This window comes from Nilaparvata lugens, chromosome 9 (assembly GCF_014356525.2).
Source record: "Nilaparvata lugens isolate BPH chromosome 9, ASM1435652v1, whole genome shotgun sequence".
Classification (NCBI taxonomy): domain Eukaryota; kingdom Metazoa; phylum Arthropoda; class Insecta; order Hemiptera; family Delphacidae; genus Nilaparvata; species Nilaparvata lugens.
The window spans coordinates 45,007,166-45,032,249 of NC_052512.1; the positions used below are offsets into that span (position 1 = coordinate 45,007,166).

A 25,084-nucleotide genomic window follows, 5' to 3' on the forward strand; every position below is an offset into this window, starting at 1 on the left:
CCTTAGTGAGGTCCACGTTATAACGGCAATGGAGAAAGATAGGAGAACAACGTTGCCGATCCCCTGTCTTGTCAATGCCTTCTATAGACGGTAGCTGATACAGGTTTATTGATGTAATATTAACTGCCCATTCTCGTTTAAAATAAAATAATCAATTATATTTCATCAAGCAAGACATCGTATTTCTCAATAATTTCATAATGAATCTACACAATTAAGATGAAATATTTTGCTAATTTATTATTAATTCTACATTGTTGAAAGACGATCTGAGACAGAGCAAAGCGAGAAAGAGATAGCTCTATCCGCTTTGTTGGATGATAAACGAGGATAGCAAACCCATGTTAAGGCTGTGCAAAGGCAAAAAATAAACTTTCTACTAGTGATATTTTTCAAAGTTTTTCGATTTGTATACTATCAAGCTAACAAAATGAAAAAGTTTTCTCAGGAAAACATTTTTTCCCAATCATCACTTTTTAGATATGAGCAACTGAAGTTTGAATTTTTGGGACAGAACATTTCAAATTCCGTAAGAGATAAATCGACGAGATCTAGAGGATAAATTATTCATGGTATATTATTTATTAAATAAAACAAGATTCATAGAAAACTATAAATTATTGAGAAATTTATTCAATTTACTAAAAATAACTTTTAGTAGTTATTTTTGGTAAATTGAATAACTTTCTCAATAATTGATATTTTTTATCAACAATACCATGAAGAATTTATCCTCTAGACCTCATCGAGTTATTCAATTTACCGAAAATTACCAAAAATAACTCAACTAAAAGTTATTTTAGTAAATTGAATAACTATCTTAAAAGTAGATATTTTCAGAGAATTTTTGTTTTACTGGATCAACAATACCATGAATCTATCCTCTAAATCTCATGGATTTATCTCTTACCGAATTTGAAATGTTCTGCCCCAAAAATTTCAACTTTAGTCACTCATATCTCAAAAAGTAATGATCAGGAAAAAAATGTTTTCCTGAGAAAACTTTTTCATTTTGATAGCTTGATGATATACAAATCGAAAAACTTTGAAAAATATCACCAGTAGAAAGTTTATTTCTAGCCTTTGCACAGCCTTAATACAAATGTTAATCGAACACTGCCATGGACCTCACGATCTGTCAACAGAGCAAAGCGAGAAAGAGATAGCTCTATCCGCTTTGTTGAATGATAAACGAAGATAGCAATATCAATGCCAATCAAACACTGCCATTATAACGTGGACCTCACCATTGTATCTAGCCCTATAACAGAGGATCCCCAGAGTAATTTCATCAGAGATATACTATTAGTTCTGTGAACAGTAGACCTCGCGCTCAGTAAGTTACATTGACCTGTTGTTGTTTTCTCAAAAATTCATAAATAATTTATCAATTTAAAATGTCTAGAAAAAATCCTAAATAAATTAGAGCTTTCTGTCCTATCGTACCGTGACGTGTCGTCCCGGAATGTGAGTGTGAGCGCTGTTATCAGGTCTGGCGGCAACTGTCTACAACGTTGATGGAAACATACAATTTTCAAGATGTTCGATGTTTTTGAACGGGTAGTATTATAGTTCACTAGACAGCTGATTTATGATGAATAATTCTATAGTCTGATTTTTACGTTGATATTGGCGTATAAAGGAGGCTCTTTCTCACTTTTATATATTAGCCTTGAAATGCAAAATTTCCAAAAACCGTGTATATACGTCGACGCGCAATTTAAAAAGGAACATACTTGTCAAATTTCATGAAAATCTATTACCGCGTTTCGCCGTAAATGCGCAACATAAAAACATTTAAACATTAAGAGAAATGCCAAACCGTCGACTTGAATCTTAGACATCACTTCGCTCGGTCAATGATTGTGAAGAGAGAGAGAGAGAGAGAGATGATACGACACGATTTTCGTCGAAAGTGCGACAGAAAAAAGAGAAAAAGATATGAATTTTGGTAAGATGAAAAGAGAAATCTATACCTGTTTTCCACTCAGGTTGACAAAGTGTTCAGCAACGCAACGTTCCACAGATTCCTCGTCTTCGAAAGACAAAAACCCGAATCCTGGAGTGAAATTAAAAATCGTCAAATTAAAATCGGCCAAATTCAAACTCAGTTTTTTCAAAAAAGCATTAAAATTTTTTTTATTAATTTTCAAATCTCATTCATAACAGACACTCAATAAAGCTCAACTCCACCTATCAGTATAGAGACAGCATAAGAAGATACTGTATCATATTGTGTTGATACTGTATCATTTATGGTGATATGCCATGGTGAAGGACCGTTATGTTGCAAATTTCTTCTCTGATTACTGTCGACTACTGTCTATTATTAGTGTGTTGTTGGGAATGTGCGAGTGTAAGAAGGGCACAGTATGAGAGACTACCAGCGTCACATAGCTTCACCAAAAACAACTACTAGGACTATCGGCTTCAGTTAACACTCACATTTGCAACATAGACACCCTATACACTGTCTATTATTAGTGTGTTGTTGGGAGTGTAAGAGTGTAAGAAGGGCACAGTATGAGAGACTACCAGCGTCACATGGCTTCACCAAAAACAACTACTAGGACTATCGGCTTCAGTTAAGGCTGTTTGGTACACCTTTTTATTTTTATTTAGGCTAAATTGGATAATATTTTTCAAATAATTGTTAAGATCATTATAAGAGTGAGAAAAAGTGGCAACTGAGATTTTCAAGTGGTCTAATAAGCGAGTTATGGGTTGTTGAAGTGCTAAACTCCGTTTTCTTTCTAGATCATAGAAGGTTTCGACTATATTATTAGAACTTCTCTTGAAAATTAAAAAAATGTATCTTTCCTAACTAAAACATTTTATTCCAACATCGTTCATAAATAAAAAAGTAACATTTTTTGTAAATTCGATAACTTGTTTATTTTGGCATAAATCGCGAAAAAACGCATATTAGAACAAAGCCAATGATATACTGAATGAGTTAAAAAAACTCCAATGGAAAATTCAAAACCGTTTATGACCTGGAAAGTTAGCACTTCAACAACCCATAACTCGCTTATTAGACCACTTGAAAATCTCAGCTGCCACTTTTTCTCACTCTTATGATCTTGACAATTACATTGAAAAAGATTATCCAATTTAAATAAAAATAAAAAGGTGTACCAAACAGCCTTAACTGAAGCCGATAGTCCTAGTAGTTGTTTTTGGTGAAGCCATGTGACGCTGGTAGTCTCTCATACTGTGCCCTTCTTACACTCTTACACTCCCAACAACACACTAATAATAGACAGTAGTCGACAGTAATCAGAGAAGAAATTTGCAACATAACGGTCCTTCACCATGGCATATCACCATAAATAATACAGTATCATCTCAACTTGATACACAACACCATAAGTTGATACAAAACTTTGAATGAATTCTACAAATCATGGCATATCTTCTTATGCTATCTTTTCTCTATGCCGGTTCAGTAAAAATATTATATTTTCACTCAGTGAAAATATTATTTCTGTGACTTCTAATAGGACAGTTCACACCGAGCCAGTATGAAGAGTCCCATTTGAACTCATGGAAATAAAAAACTCACTGAACCCGGCACGTTAACTGAAATGTGGAAATCCAGCTTTAATCAGCTGCCTTCTAGTGTCTCAAGAGAATCTTTTAACTGAAGTTAAATTTAACCAAAGTAAAACCGTGTTTGACCTTTACATCTGTTGCCTCACTTGCAAACTCAATCCGAGAAAAATCCTACCCAATTAGATTTCAAACTAAACCACGTATTTAATTTCAGCAAAACTCGCCTAGTTGTGATTCTACAAATCTTTTAGTTTGAAAAAAAGTTTACGCGATTTTAAAAAAGCTCAACAAATATTCCAGGGATCCCATCATTAAAAAATAAAAAAGGTCTACTTACTAGTAATCTATGCGTAAATTACAATAATAAATTTCTAGTTAGAAATATATTTTTAATTTTATTCTAAGGATAAAAAATTTATTAGTAGTAGAGGTATTTAAAAATTATTTCCCCTCTCCTTAAACCACGAATTTATATACAAATTTGTAAAAACAGGGGAAATTATTGCAAGAATTAAAGCTAATTTATATCTAGCAGAATTAATAAACGGTAGAACATTGCAGTACTATAATTACGAGGAGATAACAATTATTAAAGAATAATTATAAATCAATATTAATTTAGAGCTTTATTATTATTATTATGAGGGAATAACATTATTAAAGAATAATATTATAAATCGATATTAATTTAGAGCTTATATTAACAAAATGAAATGATTATTATTAGAGCTTATTTTAATTATCAAACTGTATTAATCGAGCTTATATTAATTATCACGTTTTTACATCCTAACATTATAATCAATTTTAATTTAAACTAATCAATTATATCTAAAAGAAATATATAATATACGGTAAATGTAACGGTCAAACACTTACAAAATAAAAAAGCTTAGTACAAATAAATTATCAATTTATGATCTTAATACAGAATAAAAAGCGTAGTACAAAACAATTATTAATTTCTAATCTTAATACTAATTTTATGCTAATAATTTTGAAACAATCTTAAAAGAGAACGTTATAACATCAAAAACTAATCACAAGTTTTAGCCCAGCTGCATGAAACCCTGTTACATTTTAACCGCGATTAAATCCCTCCAGGACCAATCAAAGAAGCAAAAAAATAACATTCTCTGATTTGTTCTCGTGGCATTTGATCATGGTTAAAATTTAACCGGCACAACCTGACCTACATGTATATGAACGTAAATTTTATTGACAAGTCAAAAAAAAATTTCCGATAAAGTCAAGCTGATTTACGTGGATATACAAAAAAATGATAAAATTCAATTAGATTCTTTTCACAAGTCGAATGATTTGTTGTAACAATAAGGTAGAGTCATAGAGAAACAATAGCATAAGTAGATATCCCATGGTATAGGGCGTTTATGTCGCAACTTTTACTGTTATCTCAAGCCGATAGTCCACGTAGTTCTTTCCCGTGAAGCTGTGTGACGCTGGTAGTCTCTCATATTGTGCCGTTCATACACTCTAACCCGGTCAAAACAGTAGAAATCGACAGTAATCGACTTGAGTTAACAGTAAAAGTTGCGACATAGACGCCCTATACCACGGGATATCTACTTACGCTATTGTTTCCCTATGGTAGAGTGTAGCAGACAACCGGTCGCACAAAAGCCGGTTAAATTTTAATCGTGATTAATTCCACGAGAACCAATCAGAAAAGCCGTCGTATCAGAACGACATCCTCTGATTGGTTCTCCTGAAATTAATCACGATTAAAATTCAACCGGCCTTTGTGCAACCGGGCCAGAGTGTGTTTGAATAATTTCTTTAAATAATGTTATTGAGTTGAGTAATATTAAATTAAATTGAAAATTAAAATAATATTTAATGTCTCCACTTTCTTCCACCTTCTAATCCACGCTTCGCCACTCCAGACTGTTTCAACTCTATGGCCCGGTTGTACAAAAGGCGGTTAAATTTTAACCGAGGTTAATTTCACAAGAACCAATCAGAGAAGACTTTTTAAAAGACAGCTTCTCTGATTGATTCTTGTAAAATTAACCACGATTAAAACTTGACCGGCTTTTGTGCAACTGGCACTATGTCAAGCTGATTTGCGTTTATAAAGACAACACAAAAAATAAATGTTAGCATAGAGAAACTATAGCTCAAGAAGATAGGTATGCCATAGTTTGGGACCGTAATATTGTAAACGTCTGTGCTAACTGAAGCCGATAGTCCTAGTAGTTGATTTTGGTGAAGCTATGTGACGCTGGTAGTCTCTCATACTGTGCCCTTCTTACACTCTTACACTCCCAACAACACACTGATAATAGACAGTAGTCAACAGTAATATGTTGCGACTACTGTCTATTATTGGTGTGTTGTTGGGAGTGTAAGAAGGGCACAGTATGAGAGACTACCAGCGTCACATGGCTTCACCAAAAACAACTACTAGGACTATCGGCTTCAGTTAACACTCACATTTGCAACATAACGGTCCAACAACATGGCATATCATCTTGAATGATACAGTATTACCACAATATGATCATACAGTATCATCTCAACTTGATACACAACACCGTAATTTGATACAAAACTTGCAAACTTTGAACGAATTCTACAAACCATGGCATATCTTCTTTTGCTATATTTTCTCTATTATTGTATCTATGAATTAATAAATGATGGAAATTGCATTTGTTCTAATGCTAATCAATGAAGAATCATTATTAAACGAAAATCACAATTAAATGTTGCAAATCACCCCGAAGACTTCTGCTACTGCAAATATTGACAACAGGGTAAACAGCTAGATGGAAATTCGATGAGCGCTACTATACAAAAATTATTTGTCACCCGGGAGTTGAACCCGGTACTACCTAATTGCTAGTCAGCAATGGGTTCGATTCCCGGGCTGACAAATAATTTTTGTATGCTAGCGCTCATCGAATCTCCATCCAGCTGTTTACCCTGTTGTCAATATTTGCATTAGCAGAAGTCTCAAATTGTAATTTTTATTTGCCAAATAATTTCACAGACATAAATCTACAATCAAAAAATAATAAAGTTAACAAAAGTAAAACATTTTTTGTCATAGTCATTCAATCTTAGCTGTTTTCCATGCATGACATCAAGCCGGTAAACAGGTGTTTGCAGAACAAATAAACATATGATTCTCATTACAGCATACTCTACTGTGATGAAACCATATTATGTTTTATTTACAATCGAGTATGTTCCCTAGTTCCAAGATAGGACCAGCAAAACTGCTACAAAAAACCACCTTCAGCGCTCCAGGTGGAATTTTTGTCAACTTCCACAAAATTTGTAATTTCTTTAGTGTCAAGAGGGCTATTAAGGGAAGTATTTCTTCCTGGTACCCTCATATTGTAATGTAAATAAATAAATGAAAATTCCTGATTCAGAATTTATAAACTAGGTTATGTTTATAGAATGCATGTGAAAATTTCGGCACAAGCAGGTAATGTTTTCTATTTCTTAATTATTCTTCTTTAGATTATTATGACAAAAAAAAATTGTAAGTTACTTGGACGTGAATGTCTTTTGCAGTGCTCAAATGAAATTTTGGTCTTGGCTAACGCCTCGACTAGTAACATCACTCGCCTGCAAAAGATCCCTTCCCATCCTTGTGACGTAACATACTATAGAAGTAAACAATAAAATCTACAATATTATAATATTGTAATAACAATATTATAGTCTGAGGTGATTTACAGCATTTAATTGGGATTTTCGTTTAATAATAATAATAATATAAGAATGCATGAGTGAATTGGCCTACCTCTGGACTTCTTCTTCTCCTGGTCGTACATGATGACGACCTCCATGACGCGACCAAATCGCATAAAGTAGGTGCGCAGGTCAGTTTCGGTGACATTTGAGGGGAGTCCACCCAGGAACACCTTGGGATAGCTACTGCTCCGCTTGGGCTTTTGCAGTGTGCGTGGGTTGCACGGTTTTGGATCGATCTGTAAATCATTCAATAACAAATTATCATCACGAAATGATACAGTATTACCACAATATGATCATACAGTATCATCTCAACTTGATACACAACACCGTAATTTGATACAAAACTTGCAAACTTTGAACGAATTCTACAAACCATGGCATATCTTCTTTTGCTATATTTTCTCTATTATTGTATCTATGAATTAATAAATGATGGAAATTGCATTTGTTCTAATGCTAATCAATGAAGAATCATTATTAAACGAAAATCCCAATTAAATGTTGCAAATCACCCCGAAGACTTCTGCTACTGCAAATATTGACAACAGGGTAAACAGCTAGATGGAAATTCGATGAGCGCTACTATACAAAAATTATTTGTCACCCGGGAGTTGAACCCGGTACTACCTAATTGCTAGTCAGCAATGGGTTCGATTCCCGGGCTGACAAATAATTTTTGTATGCTAGCGCTCATCGAATCTCCATCCAGCTGTTTACCCTGTTGTCAATATTTGCATTAGCAGAAGTCTCAAATTGTAATTTTTATTTGCCAAATAATTTCACAGACATAAATCTACAATCAAAAAATAATAAAGTTAACAAAAGTAAAACATTTTTTGTCATAGTCATTCAATCTTAGCTGTTTTCCATGCATGACATCATTGCAGAGCAAATAAACATATGATTCTCATTACAGCATACTCTACTGTGATGAAACCATATTATGTTTTATTTACAATCGAGTATGTTCCCTAGTTCCAAGATAGGACCAGCAAAACTGCTACAAAAAACCACCTTCAGCGCTCCACGTGGAATTTTTGTCAACTTCCACAAAATTTGTAAATTTGTAAATTTTGGTGCCCTCATATTGTAATGTAAATAAATAAATAAATGAAAATTCTTGATTCGGAATTTATAAACTAGGTTATGTTGGGTTATAGAATGCATGTGAAAATTTCGGCACAAGCAGGTAATGTTTTCTATTTCTTAATTATTCTTCTTTAGATTATTATGACAAAAAAAAATTGTAAGTTACTTGGACGTGAATGTCTTTTGCAGTGCTCGAATGAAATTTTAGTCTCGGCTAACGCCTCGACTAGAAACATCACTCGCCTGCAAAAGATCCCTTCCCATCCTTGTGACGTAACATACTATAGAAGTAAACAATACAATATTATAATATTGTAATAACAATATTATAGTCTGAGGTGATTTACAGCATTTAATTGGGATTTTCGTTTAATAATAATAATAATATAAGAATGCATGAGTGAATTGGCCTACCTCTGGACTTCTTCTTCTCCTGGTCGTACATGATGACCACCTCCATGACGCGACCAAATCGCATAAAGTAGGTGCGCAGGTCAGTTTCGGTGACATTTGAGGGAAGTCCACCCAGGAACACCTTGGGATAGCTACTGCTCCGCTTGGGCTTTTGCAGTGTGCGTGGGTTGCACGGTTTTGGATCGATCTGTAAATCATTCAATAACAAATCATCATCACCACAAAATGATACAGTATCACCACAAATGATACAGTATCACCACAAATGATACAGTATCATATCAAGCAATTTATATATAGTGAGGTCCACGTTATATTGACAGTATTTGATCAACTTTGGTTTTGCTATCCTTGTCTATCATTCAACAAAGCCGGTGGTACTATCCTTTTCTAGGTCCACAACGATGCCAATTATGTTTTTGACAGTATAGAAATATAATCACCCGTAATAAATCCAGAGAACCGGCATCGCTATTCTTCTATCTTTATTCACTGCCATTATAACGTGGACCTCACTATAGCTGCTGCTACTCTTATGCTTTTGCAAGGTACCTCAATCAATAACAGATTATCACCACACATGATACAGTATCACCACAAAATGATACAGTATCACCACAATTGATACATTATCATCTCAAGCAATTTATATAGCTGCTGCTACCCTTAGGCTTTTGCAAGGTACCTCAATCAATAACAGATTATCACCACAAAATGATACAGTATCACCCACATGATACAGTATCAACATAAAATGATACAGTATCACCACACATGATACAGTATCAACACAAAATGATACAGTATCATCTCAAGAAATTTATAAAGCTGCTGCTACGCTTAGGCTTTTGCAAGGTACCTCAATCAACAGATTATCACCACACATGATACAGTATCACCACAAAATGATACAGTATCAATACACATGATACAGTATCACCACAATTGATACAGTATCATCTCAAGCAATTTATATAGCTGCTGCTACGCTTAGGCTTTTGCAAGGTACCTCAATCAATAACAGATTATCACCACAAAATGATACAGTATCACTACACATGATACAGTATCATCTCAAGAAATTTATAAAGCTGCTGCTACGCTTAGGCTTTTGCAAAGTACCTCAATCAATAACAGTTTATCACCACAAAATGATACAGTATCACCACACATGATACAGTATCACCACAAATGATACAGTATCATCTCAAGCAATTTATATAGCTATTGCTCTGCAAAATCTCCACTATAACTCAAAGCTATTCATGTTCTAATAATCATGATACATGATCCTCCCGTCTATTCATTCATTCTTCAATGTTTCCATTTGTATTAAATTCAAATTCAAATTTATTTCTCAAAAAACATACACAATTATAATAATCTAATAATATATTATAACATATAAAAATAATACAAGAAAAATACTATTAACTACGGTATATAAAATGATCCCAAAACAGCAGTATATTTTTTATGAGTATTTTTTATTATTTAAATTGACTTTTCATTCTTTATTGATTCATACAATAAGTGCATCATCAAAATGAAAGGGAGAAAAAAATAAGGTAACCTTGTGCTATTACTCTCCCAAATTTGGATAAGGAATATTCGTGCCAAATCTCATAGAATCCTATCAACGCGTTTGGCCGTAATCGCGTTACATAAAGACAGACAAAAGCAAATCGAGTTGAAACATAGACCTCACTACGTCCGGTCAATAAGAATAGGTAACTAGTTAAGAACTGTTTTGGAGAACTGACCGTTCTACCATCCAACTGGTGCGGTCCATTCTGAAGCACGAGTTGCACGTTGGCCGGATCGCTGAAAGTCACAAATCCAAAGCCGCGCGACCGCCCGCTCTCAGAGTTCTTCATCACCACGCAGTCAATCACCTCGCCATACCGCGAAAAGTACCTCTGCAGGTTATCTAAAACACAAACAAACAATCAATTACTAACAAATCTATATATAACCTATATTAAAGCGAAATGGCACTCACTCACTGACTGACTGACTCACTCACTCACTCGCAGAACTAAAAATCTACCGGACCAAAAACGTTCAAATTTGGTAGGTATGTTCAGTTGGCCCTTTAGAGGCACACTAAGAAATCTTTTGGCAATATTTCAACTCTAAGGGTGGTTTTTAAGGGTTTAAAGTTCGTCTTTTAGCATGTATATTCTTCTTATTCTCTCAATTATAATTGAAAAATGTCCATACCATATGTTAATAATTTTGTCAGGTTGGCATTAAATTGAGTTGACTTTGTTAGGTTGGCACCAAGTTGAAGATAGAAATGCATTTATCGCGAAAAAATTGATTGGGCACTGCTTCTTCAATCAGAACTATTCCTAGGAATATTATATTACTAGCCGTCAGGCTCGCTTCGCTCGCCATATCCGTGTAGCCACACGTTTAGTCTGGACCCCCGACTGGATCGTCGTCCTAACATATGATAAAAATGCTCGAATGAAAAATGCAGGCGAGCGAAGCGAGCCCGCTGATCCCATTCTTGGACAATCCAGTCGGGGGTCCAGGGGGCGGAGCCCCCTGGCTAGACGGATATGGCGAGCGAAGCGAGCCTGACGGCTAGTTGTTTAATAAAAATGATTGATTCATTAGCATTTGAATAATTGCAATATCTCAGTAATTTCCATCATGCGCCCTGTGTGTTGAGGGAGCTTTGAGTCGAACAAGAATGCGTTGAAAACCAGAATCAAGAGACCAGAGATGGGTGAAACTCCAGGCACAAATGTGAGTCAAGAGGCTGAGTCGAGGGTGGCCGGGCGCTCTAGAGGCAGTTTGGCGTCCCCTCTCCCAGAGGAAAGAAATACAAAATGGCCAGGAGTGGAACTCACGTAGGTCACGAGTTTGTGGGTGGAGAGGCCAACCCACATACTCACCACTGCTCAAAGAAGGGAAGGGCGGCCATTTAGGCAAAACTTCTTTGGGACAGGGTCCGAACCCTGCGAAGTTTCGGAGGGGCAAAAAGAAAAAAACCCAAGAGACTCATTGATTGATTGAGTACTTTATTTATGTAGATTACAATATATACTGGCTTTTACACTTATATACAATAGCTTACAATACAGCAAAATTATAGATGAATTGACATAATGTAGACTAAGAAAATGATTTTTGAACTGCATATGATAAGAAAAAAAGCAATTGGTAATAGTTATAGATAATATTGTTATGCATCTACATAAATTGGCGGAGCTTTGGACATATCAATGTCCATTCTTTGGAAAGAATATTCAAAATATCCTTCCCACTAACTCTTTACCAAATTAGAGACCAGAGATGGGTGAAACTCCAGGCACAAATGTGGGTTAAGATGCTGAGTCAAGGGTGGCCAGGCGCCCCAGAGGCAACTTGGCCACCCCTTCCTCAGCGGAAGGACCTTCAAAGAAGGCCAGGAGTGGAACTCACGTAGGTCACGAGGACTAATCAGTCTGAAGAGACTGCCAAGCATATCACACTGGATTGCGACAAGCAACCAGGTGATGAATGGAATGTTAGTATAGGGAAAAACTCCTGGTTCTTGTAAAGGACATAGGTATTGGTTTGCCTAACATACTAATTGGGAACACAATAAACGTGTGGGGTTCTTTGAACCTTGTGATCCTTGAATCCGTCCCTTCAAAAATCATAATCATAACTTCCAACACTGTACACTGTCTGGCCGCTATGGCTTCGTAAAAACTGAGAGCTGCTATCCAGAGATTGTCAGTTTGGTGTAAGGGTAAGCATTCCTGACCGGCAATTAGGAGGTACTGGGTTCGATATTTTGGCTGATAAATAATGTTCGCCACACTGCACAGAAAGCAGCTGTTTTCCAGTCCCTACGTAGATCTGAAAGACCTTGTTTGCTGACGACTCTCGTCTGACGTCAGAAAAGGGTTTCTAGGCCAGAAAGTGGTCTCTTTCCAGCCGGTCTTGGAAGTCCGTAGTTGATAAGTAATCCGCTAGATCGGGCGAGTGTCCAATTTCTTCATCAGCTGAAGTCGCCATGATTTCAGTTCGAGTTTCAAAGCAAATTAATTCAGCATTCGCTTCGCAACCAGTTTTATTCAATTATTTATTGTTGATTAGCGCATTCCAAATTTTCAAAAATGCTTGAAGATGACGACGTCCGTGATTATTCCAAGTGAAATTTTAAAAGAATCTGAAATCCTGAATGCAAATCTTCTACCACTAAAATCAAGAGATAGGTAAGATAACAAGTATTCTTTATTTTGTATTCCTTATTTATTTTGTCAGCAATACCTGTAGTGTGGCGAAAAATATCATTCGCACCACGGGCAAAAATGTTTTTCCGGCTCTCAATCTTTTCTAGTCCTCGGCCTTGAAATTTTGTGGCGAGCAATAACCCATTTAAGTATGTCTAAGAGTATACTAAAAAAAGTCAATGGGTCGTGATTATTCAAATTATCTCTCAGCAACTTTCTCGCTTTCACCCACTTATATTTTGGAACAAAAACATTTGCAGCATGTCGAATATTTCATGTTTTCAGCTCTATATGTCTCGACATTGACGAGCATGATCATTAAGGCTGTGAAAAGGCTAAAATAAAACTTTCCACTAGTGATATTTTTCAAAGTTTTTCGATTAGTATACTATCAAGCTATCAAAATTGAGAAGTTTTCTCAGGAAAACAGTTTTTTCGATCATGACTTTTTGAGATATGAGCGCCTAAAGTTTAAATTTTTGTGCCAGAACATTTTCAATTCGGTGAAAGATAAAACCATGAGATTTTAAGGATATTCAAGGACTTCATGGTATTGTTGATCTAATAAAACAAAAATTTTCTAAGAAAGTTATTCAATTTGCCAAAAATAACTAGACTAAAAGTTAGTTAAAGTAAAACTTTTAACTTTTACTTAACTAAAAGTTCTCCACAAGAGAAAGAGGGAACGCAGCCTTAGGCTCAACTGACACTTAGGCGACTCAGGTGGAGAAGAGACTCGACTCTAGTGGAGAGCATGTGTTTTGAAATGGTGACGTCGCGGAGACTAGAATCGACTGGTCTGAGTGTCACCATTTGGAAACACATGCTCTCCACTAGAGTCGAGTCTCTTCTCCACCTGAGTCGCCCAAGTGTGAGTTGAGCCGAAGTGTTTGGGTTCATTCAATTCTAGTGCAAAAACAGTATTTATTCTCCATTTCTCCAGCTTAGGAATGACGAGAATAAGATGTTCAATTATTTTCGGATGTCAGTGACCACATTTGACGAGCTTTCCTTCCTTCAAGATAAAATTTAAAATACAAGGACAAAATACTAAAATGACAACTCTGGACACTGAAAAATCTACAACACAACCATTTTGAGGGGTGAACTACGTATCAATGACTGAACAAGTCGTAGATTTAGGGTAACCGTCCACTGGAACCGTATTCAACATATCCGTTCGGCCGTTGAATCGGACGAATCTGCCGGCCGAATATGGTCATCCATTGGAACCGTTTATGTCTGTCTAGTTCAGTAGTTAAATATTGATTCAACTACTATCATAGCCATCAAAACTTTCATATTGAGATTTTGAAAATTGAATGAACAAATATCCACTAAATTAGTTATTCATTACAATAAACTTATCTTCAGATCCTATTTGTTCTGTAATCTTTGTCCACAGATTCCTTTGAACATCACATCTTTTGTCTCGCATATCCCACAATGGAACATGCTCTTGAAACAAACTTATCAACTTTTCATTGTCCATAGTTACAACTTTATAAAACAGAACAACTTCAAAAAACAAAAATCTGGTGTGGCGCACTCACACAACTTTCCTTGCCGTTATGAAAATTGATCACCTGAGGCTAGTGTTCACGCGCATATCATGTCTACTATTCTAAGATCTGGGCCAGCTGGTGACAGGACTATAACGCTGGAGACACACGAGGTCTGCTATCTATTCATAGTGAATGATTCAGTAGAATCAACAGTTGCCAACAGTTTGCAATTGGATAAACACATTTTATCGAATTTCGAGCTTATTTTCAATTTTAGGTGGAAATGTTGCTGAACATTAATTGTAGAGATTTTCATGCTGCATCTTTTCCACTCAATTTTTTTTTGTTTAAATTGTATCTGAAGCCTGATAATTGAGAATCTAAAATCAAACTTTGCATAGATGGGGCGGAGCTCCTGAAATTTTTACAGATATGGGACTTGTGGCAGTTGATGGAGCTTATCGATGACTATTTTAGGTATAACTTTAATCAAAATCGTTGGAGCCGTTTTCGAGAAAATAGCAAAAAACCCTGTTTTTGACAACATCTTCGACATTTTAGCCGCCATCTTGAATCGCATTTGATCGAAATTGTTCGTGTCGGATCCTTATATTGTAAGGACCTTACGTTCCAAATTTCAAGTCATTCCGTTAATTGGGAGATGAGATATCGTGTACACAGACGCACATACACTCATACACACACACACATACAGACCAATACCCAAAAACCACTTTTTTGGACTCAGGGGACTTGAAACGTATAGAAATCTAGAAATTGGGGTACCTTAATTTTTTTCGGAAAGCAATACTTTCCTTACCTATGGTAATAGGGCAAGGAGAGTAAAAACAAACAAGACTGTGAAACAATTTTAGGTTCGGAACACTTTGTTGTCTCAGCTCGACTTCGGCCGGATAGAGCCGGAAAATCCCATTCAATTCGGATCGGCCGTATGAACCTGTTGCAATGGACGAGCATCTGTAGCTTTCTTTGTTGGGGGATCGTTCGGACGAGTTCGGTAGTTTTCGGCCGATGCTAGTTCGGACGAAATCGGTTTCAGTGGACGGGGCACACCGTAGAGGCAGGGCCGGCCGGCTGTTTGCCGTACCGTGTGTTCATCCACTCATCCACTACCTCCGTGTTTACGGAGGTAGTGGTTCATCTCCATATGTAGCCTACAATGCACTCAAATGTCCGGCAAAGTAGAGAATAGCCGTGAGTGCATCCAGCTGATTTTCTCACCGGCTCCGGTTTTTCGCTGGCCGGCTGAAGTGTGTCCTTCTCCATGCCTTTCTGTGTATTTTGTACTTCGCACGGCGACGGCAAAAAACCGTTCGTGTCCCCGGCCCGACTGTTGTCGGCAACAACCAAGCTCCTACGTTCCAGTAGGGGATCAACTGTCGGGGAGACTATAGTGAGGTCCACGTTATAATGTCAGTGGAGAAAGATAGAAGATCAACGTTGCCGATCCTCTGTCTTGTCAATGCCTTCTATAGACGGTAGCTGATAAAGATTTATCAATGTAATATCATAGAGAAACAATAGCTTAAGTAGATATCCCATGGTACAGGGCGTTTATGTTGCAACTTTTACTGTTATCTCAAGCCGATAGTCCACATAGTTCTTTCCCGTGAAGCTGTGTGACGCTCGTAGTCTCTCATATTGTGCCGTTCATACACTCTCACCCCAAAAAAACAGTAAAAATCGAATATAATTGACATATCTCGGCTTGAGATAACAGTAAAAGTTGCAACATAAACGCCCTATACCATGGGATATCTACTTACGCTATTGTTTATTATGGTAATACTAACTGTTCATTCTCGTTTAAACATAATCAATCATATTTTATCAATCAATAAATTATATTTTTCAATTATTTCATAATGAATCTACATAAAAGATGAAATATTATGTTAATCAATTATCAATTCTTCATTGTTAGAAGACGATCTGGCAACAGAGCAAAGCGTGAAAGAGATAGCGCTATCAGCTTTGTTGAATGATAGACTAGGATAGCAATACCATTGCTAATCAAACACTGCCATTATAACGTGGACCTCACTATAGTTGACGGCAATGGTATATTTTGCCAGGGAATCGGCAGACGCCTGTGGTCAAAACACAGAATAAGTACAGAATGGAAACTTGTAATCAATCGCCTATCTAACCAATGCTTTTTACATGACGCCAATACTGAACACGTCACGTGACCTTGGGAAGTCCCAATCCTGGTCTTCTGATTGGCTCGTGGCAGTGAATGAGATCAATTGATCCGGATCATTAAAGTGATCCGAACCTACCATCAATACTATTACAATGCGGCGCTTCCTAACAAGATGGCGGATTTTAGCGTCAGGGTACTAGCCAAGTTTCCATACTGTATGTTTACTGTGGTCAAAATTGCGAGGAGCTTAGTTGTCGGGGAGACAGCGACCCGGTTGGCGGCGACCCGACACAACACTTTATGACGACATGTGTATCATGCATGTCCTACCGTTAGTGACCAGCCTAAAGAACAATTATGGGATGTCATTACTTGTGCTCTCATATATTTTTTTAAAATAAATTAGTGAATAAATAAATTAATTTTTTGAGCTCAACACTCACCTTGGGTGGTCTCCCAGCTAAGCCCTCCTACGAAAAGTTTCCTGTAACAAAATAATAAAAACTTTTAAACATACATTAAAATAATTTACAATTATTTTGAAGTATCATCATAGATAGCATAGGAAGATATCCCATGGTGTATAGGTCGTTCATGTTGCAAATATCTTCTCCGATTACTGTCGACTACTGTCTATTATCAGTGTGTTGTTGGGAGTGTAAGAGTGTAAGAAGGGCACAGTATGAGAGACTACCAGCGTCACATAGCTTCACCAAAAACAACTACTAGGACTATCGGCTTCAGTTAACACTCACATTTGCAACATAACGGTCCTTCAACATGGCATATTATCATCACATGGTATCACAACACAATATGATACAGTATCATCTCAACTTGATACACAACACCATACTTTCATACAGAACTTGCAAACTTTGAATGAATTCTACAAACCATGGCATATCTTCTTATGCTATCTTTTCTCTATAGTGTCATAATACCAGTACAGTATCTATATAATAAGAGAGAGTAGGGTTGTGTTTGTTAGTTTGTTCGCATCAAAACATGTCAACTTGTGGATTGCATACCGGAAAAACGGGAATGATTTAGATCTCCATATTTTGAACATAGATTCTAAAAATATTAATCTCGTGCACCTGGAAGCCCAAAATTTCAATTTTCCTTCTAGATTTTTCAGAATTAATGTTCAAATTCATCTATGCTACCGTAGGCTACATGAAGTTCCATAGCCCAAAGTGTGTCTGTTTATGAGGAGGTTATAAGACTAACATTTACGAACGTCTATGTAGCGCAGCGGTAAAACGCTTGCTTACGGAGCGTCGGTTCCTCGGTTCGAATCCCCGATGCTTCCCATTTTTTTTGTTCTTATTTTTTCCCTCGAAACGTATTATTATCAATTATTTTTTGAAGGAATTTGTTTTCATTACTATTGAACTTGGATTTTATCAAATAATTATCTTTAATGTAAAATTTTGCCACCAGTACAAATGAATTGGACATAGTCTTCATGCTGTAGGCCTATAATTGAATTTCATAAGAAAAACATGAATAGATCACAATAAAATAAGTAATAATTTATATTATTCAGTTTTAATGTACTATCAGACACGAATTCCCAGTGAAACGAGTATTTTAGGTATTTTGTTTGGAATTGGGAAAACAAAGGGCTGCCTGATTCAAATTGAGGAGGATCCTAATCGAACTAAAATTTATTGATGTATTGGAAAAATCAATATGATTCTGTGAGGTTTCCAAGTATTATGTATTCTTCAGTTTTCTATACTATAATAAAGGAAGGAACTGGCTTATACACGTAAGGAATAGGGAATTATGTTTGACGCATCATCACGTCTGAAATATACTCAACTACTGATTAATTTGAAATTTTGCATATAGATTCTTCATTAACCGAGGATGGTTATAGGCCTATTTTAAAATTTCGATTTTTTATTACGTAAAGTTTCCATTTTGCAGTTTTAAAATGGACCCTTGCGAAGCACGGGTTACCTACTAGTTATGTAATATGTAAGCATAAATAAAAGCATGATAAATAAAGCATATAATTAAGAGATTGGGAGAAGAAGAATATACATGCTAAAAGACGAACTTTAAACCCTTAATAACCACCCTTAGAGTTGAAATATCGCCAAAAGATTTCTTAGTGCGCCTCTAAAGGGCCAACTGAACATACCTACCAAATTTGAACGTTTTTGGTCCGGTAGATTTTTAGTTATGCGAGTGAGTGAGTGAGTGAGTGCCATTTCGCTTTTATATATATAGATTCTACCTCAAATTGATAAAATTCCATTCACCAGTAAAAAAATATGAATTCTGGTGTGGCGCACTCACACAAATTTCCTTGCCGTTATGAAAATTAATCACCTGAGGCTAGTGTTCCCGCGCATCTCAAGTCTACTATTCAAAGATTTGATCCAGATGGTGACAGGGCAATAACGCTGGAGACACAAAATGTCTGATATCTCTTCATTGTAAATGATTTGATAGAATCGACAATAATTTGCAATTGAATAATCACATTTTCTCGAATTTAGAGCTTATTTTCAATTTTAGGTGAAAATGTTACTGAACATTAATTGTACAGATTTTCATGCTCAATCTTTTCCATTTGAAATTTTTTGTTTAAATTGTATCTGAAGCCTGATAATTGGAGATCTAAAATCAAACTTTGCATAGATGGGGCGGAGCTCCTGAAATTTTTACAGATATGGGACTTGTGGCTGTTGATGGAGCTTATTGATGACTATTCAAGGTATAACTTTAATCAAAATCGTTGGAGCCGTTTTCGAGAAAATCGCGAAAAACCCTGTTTTTGACAGCATTTTTGCCATTTTAGCCGCCTTCTTGAATCGCATTTGATCGAAATTATTTGTGTCGGATCCTTATATTGTAAAGACCTTACGATCCAAATATCAAGTCATTCCTTTAATTGGGAGATGAGAGATATCGTGTACACAGACGTGATTATTAAGTGATTATTTTTTTATTTTTTGATTAATTGTAAAAATATTTCTTTTACAGATGGGAATTACTGGGATATTGCAACTATTCAAATGCTAATGAATTAATAATTATTATTAAACGAAAATTCCAATAAAATGCTGTAATTCACCCCGAAGATTTCTGCTACTGCAAATATAACAGGGTAAACAGCTAGATGGAAATTCGATGAGCGCTACAATACAAAAATTATTAATTATTAGTCAGCCCGGGAATCGAACCTGGTACTTCCTAATTGCCGGTCAGGAATGCTTACCCTTACACCAAACTGACAAGGTACTGAGAAATAATTTTTGAATAGTAGCGCTCATCGAATTTCCATCTAGCTGTTTACCCTGTTGTCAATATTTGCAGTAGCAGAAGTCTTTGGGGTGATTTACAGCATTTAATTGGGATTTATGTTTAATGATAATTATTTTTAATAATTCACATAAAATATTCTGATACTTCATCACACTTCCACATAATTGATTTGGCAACGTTGTCGAGTTGAAAAAGGATAACGCTATCTGCTTTGTCTGAAGATAGACAAGGATAGCAACACCAATGTTAATCAAATACTGACCCCATTATAACGTGGTCCTCACTACAGGAGGATGATACAAAAATCACCACAAAATGATACAGTATCAACATAACATGATACAGTATCATCTGAGCTTGATACACTACACCATAATTTGATACAAAACTTCCAAACATTGGCAACAGTGCAGAGGTAGGAAACGATAGCGCTATCTGATTTGTCTGCTGAAAGACAAGGATAGCAACACCAATGTTAATCAGGTGCTGACATTATCCTATTATATTAAGCGAGCAATTTCTGAATTTTTATATGCGGTTATTTATGTTCAACGGATCTCGAAAACGGCTCCAACGATTTTCACGAAATTTGGAACATAGTAGGTTTATGATATAAAAATTCGATTGCACTAGGTCTCACCCCGTGGAAAATTCGCTGAAAGACATTAAAAGGATAATTAATCCCTGGCTGAAACAACTGAGACTTTCGTCGTTTGTGGATGGTAAAAAGTGAGCGAGTGATTCTGTGGAAAATCAAAATATCGCATCCCCGAAAATCATAAGCTGACGTATAGCCAGCTGTGAAATATAAACACAATCATCTAAGAGAATTGTGTTCCGTTTATCAGTAAATAAGAAAAATCTGGTGTGGTACACTCACACAACTTTCCTTGCTCATTGAACTGTAAGCCCCATTCTTAAACGAGAATAATAATTATTCTGAATTATTAATCCCCTGAATTATTCAGGGGAATAACATAATTACGATTGGCGGCAACATATTTGAAACTACGATCAGACTTCTGTATTTATGTGTATATATAATTACTTTTTCCTTTGTGTAAATTGTGAAATTTTTTTAAAAGTCGTCAAAACAGCTGTTCTACAGATGAAATATCTCGTCTATGTGTTCTTTTTATGAACTGCTCTACCTACCTAGCTCATGCACGAGAAGGAGGTAACAAAGTCCATTTCTCAAGGATGGGGTGGACCCCCCATTAGTTTCCCAGTAAGGAGACTCATGCCAATTGATAGAGCTGATAAATAATTATACAGGGTATGAATTTGAAAAAAATCGGTCGTCATTTTTGAGAAAATCGTGAAAAAATCATGTTTTTGTACTCAGGGGACCTTGAAACGTATAGAAAACTTGAAATTAGGGTACCTTAATTTTTTTTGGAAAGCAATACTTTCCTTACCTATGGTAATAGGACAAGGAAAGTAAAATGGAGAGAAGCTCGGTGCCCCGATATTAACGTTCATCTCACTAGTGCATATTATTTTTGGCATTCATAAGTGCATGAAAATCATAGAATATTTTTAAAACATGCATTCTCTAATCTTCAAATTTTGTAGGTAATTATAGAATGTGGAGGGAGAAGCAATCATTCATTCAAAACTAAGAAGTATTTATTAATCTTTAATTAAAAACTAAATTCATATGCAAGATAGATTCCAAGCCATAAAAAATAATGATAATTAAATAATAACAAATTCCAGGCCAAAAGCTTAAACATTCCAATACAATCGAATTTGATATGAAATATTGATTTGAGATCATATTATCAATTAATTAGATAATTTTAGTTTAATTGGATTATATTAATTGATATCAAATCCAGTTTGCTATCCTTGTCTATCATTCCACAAAGAAGATAGCACTATCCTTTTCCATCTCTGCATATTTACCTAATATTGTTTACAGCCTATGTAGAAATGTGATTAACAACAAAAATATTTCATCTCGATTTAGCAGGTAACCCGGGCTCCGCAAGGGTCTCATAGCATGACAAACTGAAAACTTGACCTACTAAAATCTAGAATTTAAAACAGGCCTGAAACCATCCTCGGTAAATTGAGAATCTTTATGCAAAATTTCAAGTTAATCAGTTGAGTAGTTGAGACGTGATGATGCGTCAAACATAATTTTCCTATCCTGTATTTGTAAAGCCAGTTCTTTCCTTTATTATATTATATTATAGATTAGGCTTCATGAGAATAAAAATTGCTCTTTAATTCAACTATTTCAAGTATTTCTCTCGGCTTCAAACTGACAGCTTTCTATCAGCGGCATTTCGAGCGATTTCTTCTTCTCAAATAGTCATCAAATTTAATCACTAATTAACTTAATAGTCATTAAATAAAAATCAAACAGGCTCTCTACGGTGTGTAGTGTAACTAATAACTCAAGGCTCAATATCTACTGTTGAAATAAATTCATTTTCATCTACGGTTGTGTTAAAGCTTAGTGAGATTCAAAGTAAATAGAAAATTTATCAGCTCATATATTTTAATAGGATGCACGTTTCAATAAGATATTAATTACTTCAGCCGACATTACTTTAAAAAAGCTTTGCTACTCAAGGATCAGCCAAGAAAAGTTTATTAAAAATTTAACTACTATTTAATTGAGCAGCAATGAAACTTATTATAATAAATAGACTGATTCACACATATCAGTATCAGAATGCAGTGAAAATAAAATTCCCATAATTTCCAATATTCCCAAATCAGCTCGTTGCAACCATAGTGAAAAGATAGCATAAGAAGATATCCCATGGTAAATAACATTCATGTTGCAAACTTCTTCTCTGATTACTGTCTATCATTCAAAGTTTTTTACAGGTGTGTTATAAGTTTTGTATCAAATTATCGTGTTGTGTAACAAGTTGAGATGATACTGTATCATGTGTGGTGATACGCCTTGTAAAGGACCGTTAAGGTGCGTACAGATTTACGCGCCGCGAACATGAGCAATTCACTTTTAATCAGCTGATGCCAAGCTTTTTATATCTGTCTTATACCGTTTCTGTAAAAATACAGATATAGTCAGCTGATTAAAAGTGAATTGCTCATGTTCGCGGCGCGTATATCTGTACGCACCTTTATGTTACAAATGTGGGTGTTAACTGAAGCCGATATTCCTAGTAGTTGTTTTTGGTGAAGCTATGTGTGCTGGTAGTCTCTCATACTGTGCCCTTCTTACACTCCCAACAACACACTAATAATAGACAGTAGTTGACTGTCGACTACCGTCCATTATTAGTGTGTTTTTGGGAGTGTAAGAGTGTAAGAAGGGCACAGTATGAGAGACTACCAGCGTCACATAGCTGCACCAAAAACAACTACTAGGAATATCGGCTTCAGTTAACACTAACATTTGCAACATAACGGTCCATATCACCACAATATGACACAGTATCAACACAATATGATACAGTATCATCTCAACTTGATACACAACACCATAATTTGATACAAAACTTGCAAACTTTGAATGAATTCTACAAGGCATATCCTCTTGTGCTATCTTTCCTCTATGGTAGACCGAGTATGAACGGTCCCATTGAAAAACAAGGGAATAATATCACCACTGTTCCGGACTGGGTCACGGATACTGATAAATGACAATCCGTCATTAATGTAAACTAGCAAAACAACATTCTAATGATGTCATTTATTTTTCAAGACTTTGAAAAACTAAAAGAAAAATTGGCAAAAAGTTTGTAAAAATAAGTGGCTACACTTTACTTGTGATGAATCACTCATATATCGATATTAAAAAATATTGATAGTATGTATTTTCAGTATCGATATACTATCTATGATCATCGACTCTCTGATCATAGAGAGTTAGTGAGGAGGATATTTTTAATATTCTTTCCGAAGAATGGACATTGATATGTCCAAAGCTCCGCCAATTTATGTAGATGCATAACAATATGATTATTATCTATAGTTATTATTCATTACAAATTGCTTTTTCATATCATATACAGTTCAATAATTATTTTCTTAGTCTATATTATGTAAATTCATCTATAATTTTGCTGTATTGCAAGCTATTGTATATAAGTGTATAAGCCAGTATATTGTAATCTACATAAATAAAGTACTCAATCAATCATATAATTTATGAAATAAAAATATTCACATTATCTCTGTTTTTATTTGAACTCAAACTAGCTTGAAAATGGATCATATAAAGCTGAGTTTACACGAAAGTTAATAACTTAATCCATATAGATTTTATTAGATTGAACATAACTTTTCATACACATGATGAACATATGTGTATGTCAAGTTCCGTTCAATCTAATAGAATCTATAAGGATTAAGTTATTAACATTTAGTTGATAACTTTGGTGTAAACCCAGCTTAAGTATCTGAATCTTTAAAATTGGAACTGTTTTTATTAAAATTCAAAACACCTTAAAAATGAATAACAAAATATTTAAATTTTCAACTGTTTTTATTAAAATTCAAACCACCTTAGAAATTGATCAATAAGGATTAGTTTATTTAAATATTAAATTGTTTCTATTTTAATTCAAACAAGCTTGAAAATTTATCAAAGAGTCTGATTATGATTTATTTCAAAATTTTATCAAAAAATATATATATAGTGTTCTGCTGACAAATTCATAGTTTTCCACATGTATCAGTAATTAATCAATTTAAATTTCTGTTAAATACAAATTAAATAGTCATGACAGGCAGTTACATAATTATTCAAAGTCCGGTTGCACAAAAGTCTGTCAAATTTTAATCACAATTAAATGCAGAGAGAACCAATCAGAGAAGCCTCCTTTTCGAAAAAGCCTTCACCGATTCTCTCTAAATTTTCAACACACTTTTGTTCAACCGGACATATTTATGTCAAGGAAATTAAATTTATACTTCTATTTTGGTTAACAGTTGTCATTTTCTATAATTTAATACACTTATTTCAAATGTTTTTTCGATAATATCAATACTGGAATTTTATAATAGGAAATTAAATTTCTGTCTCTCATGTGCCGATTGCACAAAATCAGTTCAAATTTTAAACGAGATCAATTCCACGAGAACCAATCAGAGAAGACCTTTTTGGAAATACGGCT

General features: G+C 35.2%; 1 protein-coding gene across 8 annotated transcripts in view; it reads right to left on the reverse strand.

Annotated features, from left to right (window-relative positions):
• Positions 1-25,084, reverse strand: part of LOC111054963 (heterogeneous nuclear ribonucleoprotein 27C) — an 80,096-nt gene that overhangs the window by 48,967 nt on the left and 6,045 nt on the right. For all 8 annotated transcript variants that reach the window (XM_039435972.1, XM_039435969.1, XM_039435968.1 and 5 more), the window contains 4 exons: positions 17,141-17,181; positions 10,554-10,720; positions 8,791-8,977; positions 1,977-2,059 (listed from right to left, as the gene is read on the reverse strand). In XM_039435972.1, the coding sequence (XP_039291906.1) occupies positions 1,977-2,059; positions 8,791-8,977; positions 10,554-10,720; positions 17,141-17,181 (478 nt within the window). The remainder of the gene's footprint in view (positions 1-1,976; positions 2,060-8,790; positions 8,978-10,553; positions 10,721-17,140; positions 17,182-25,084) is intronic.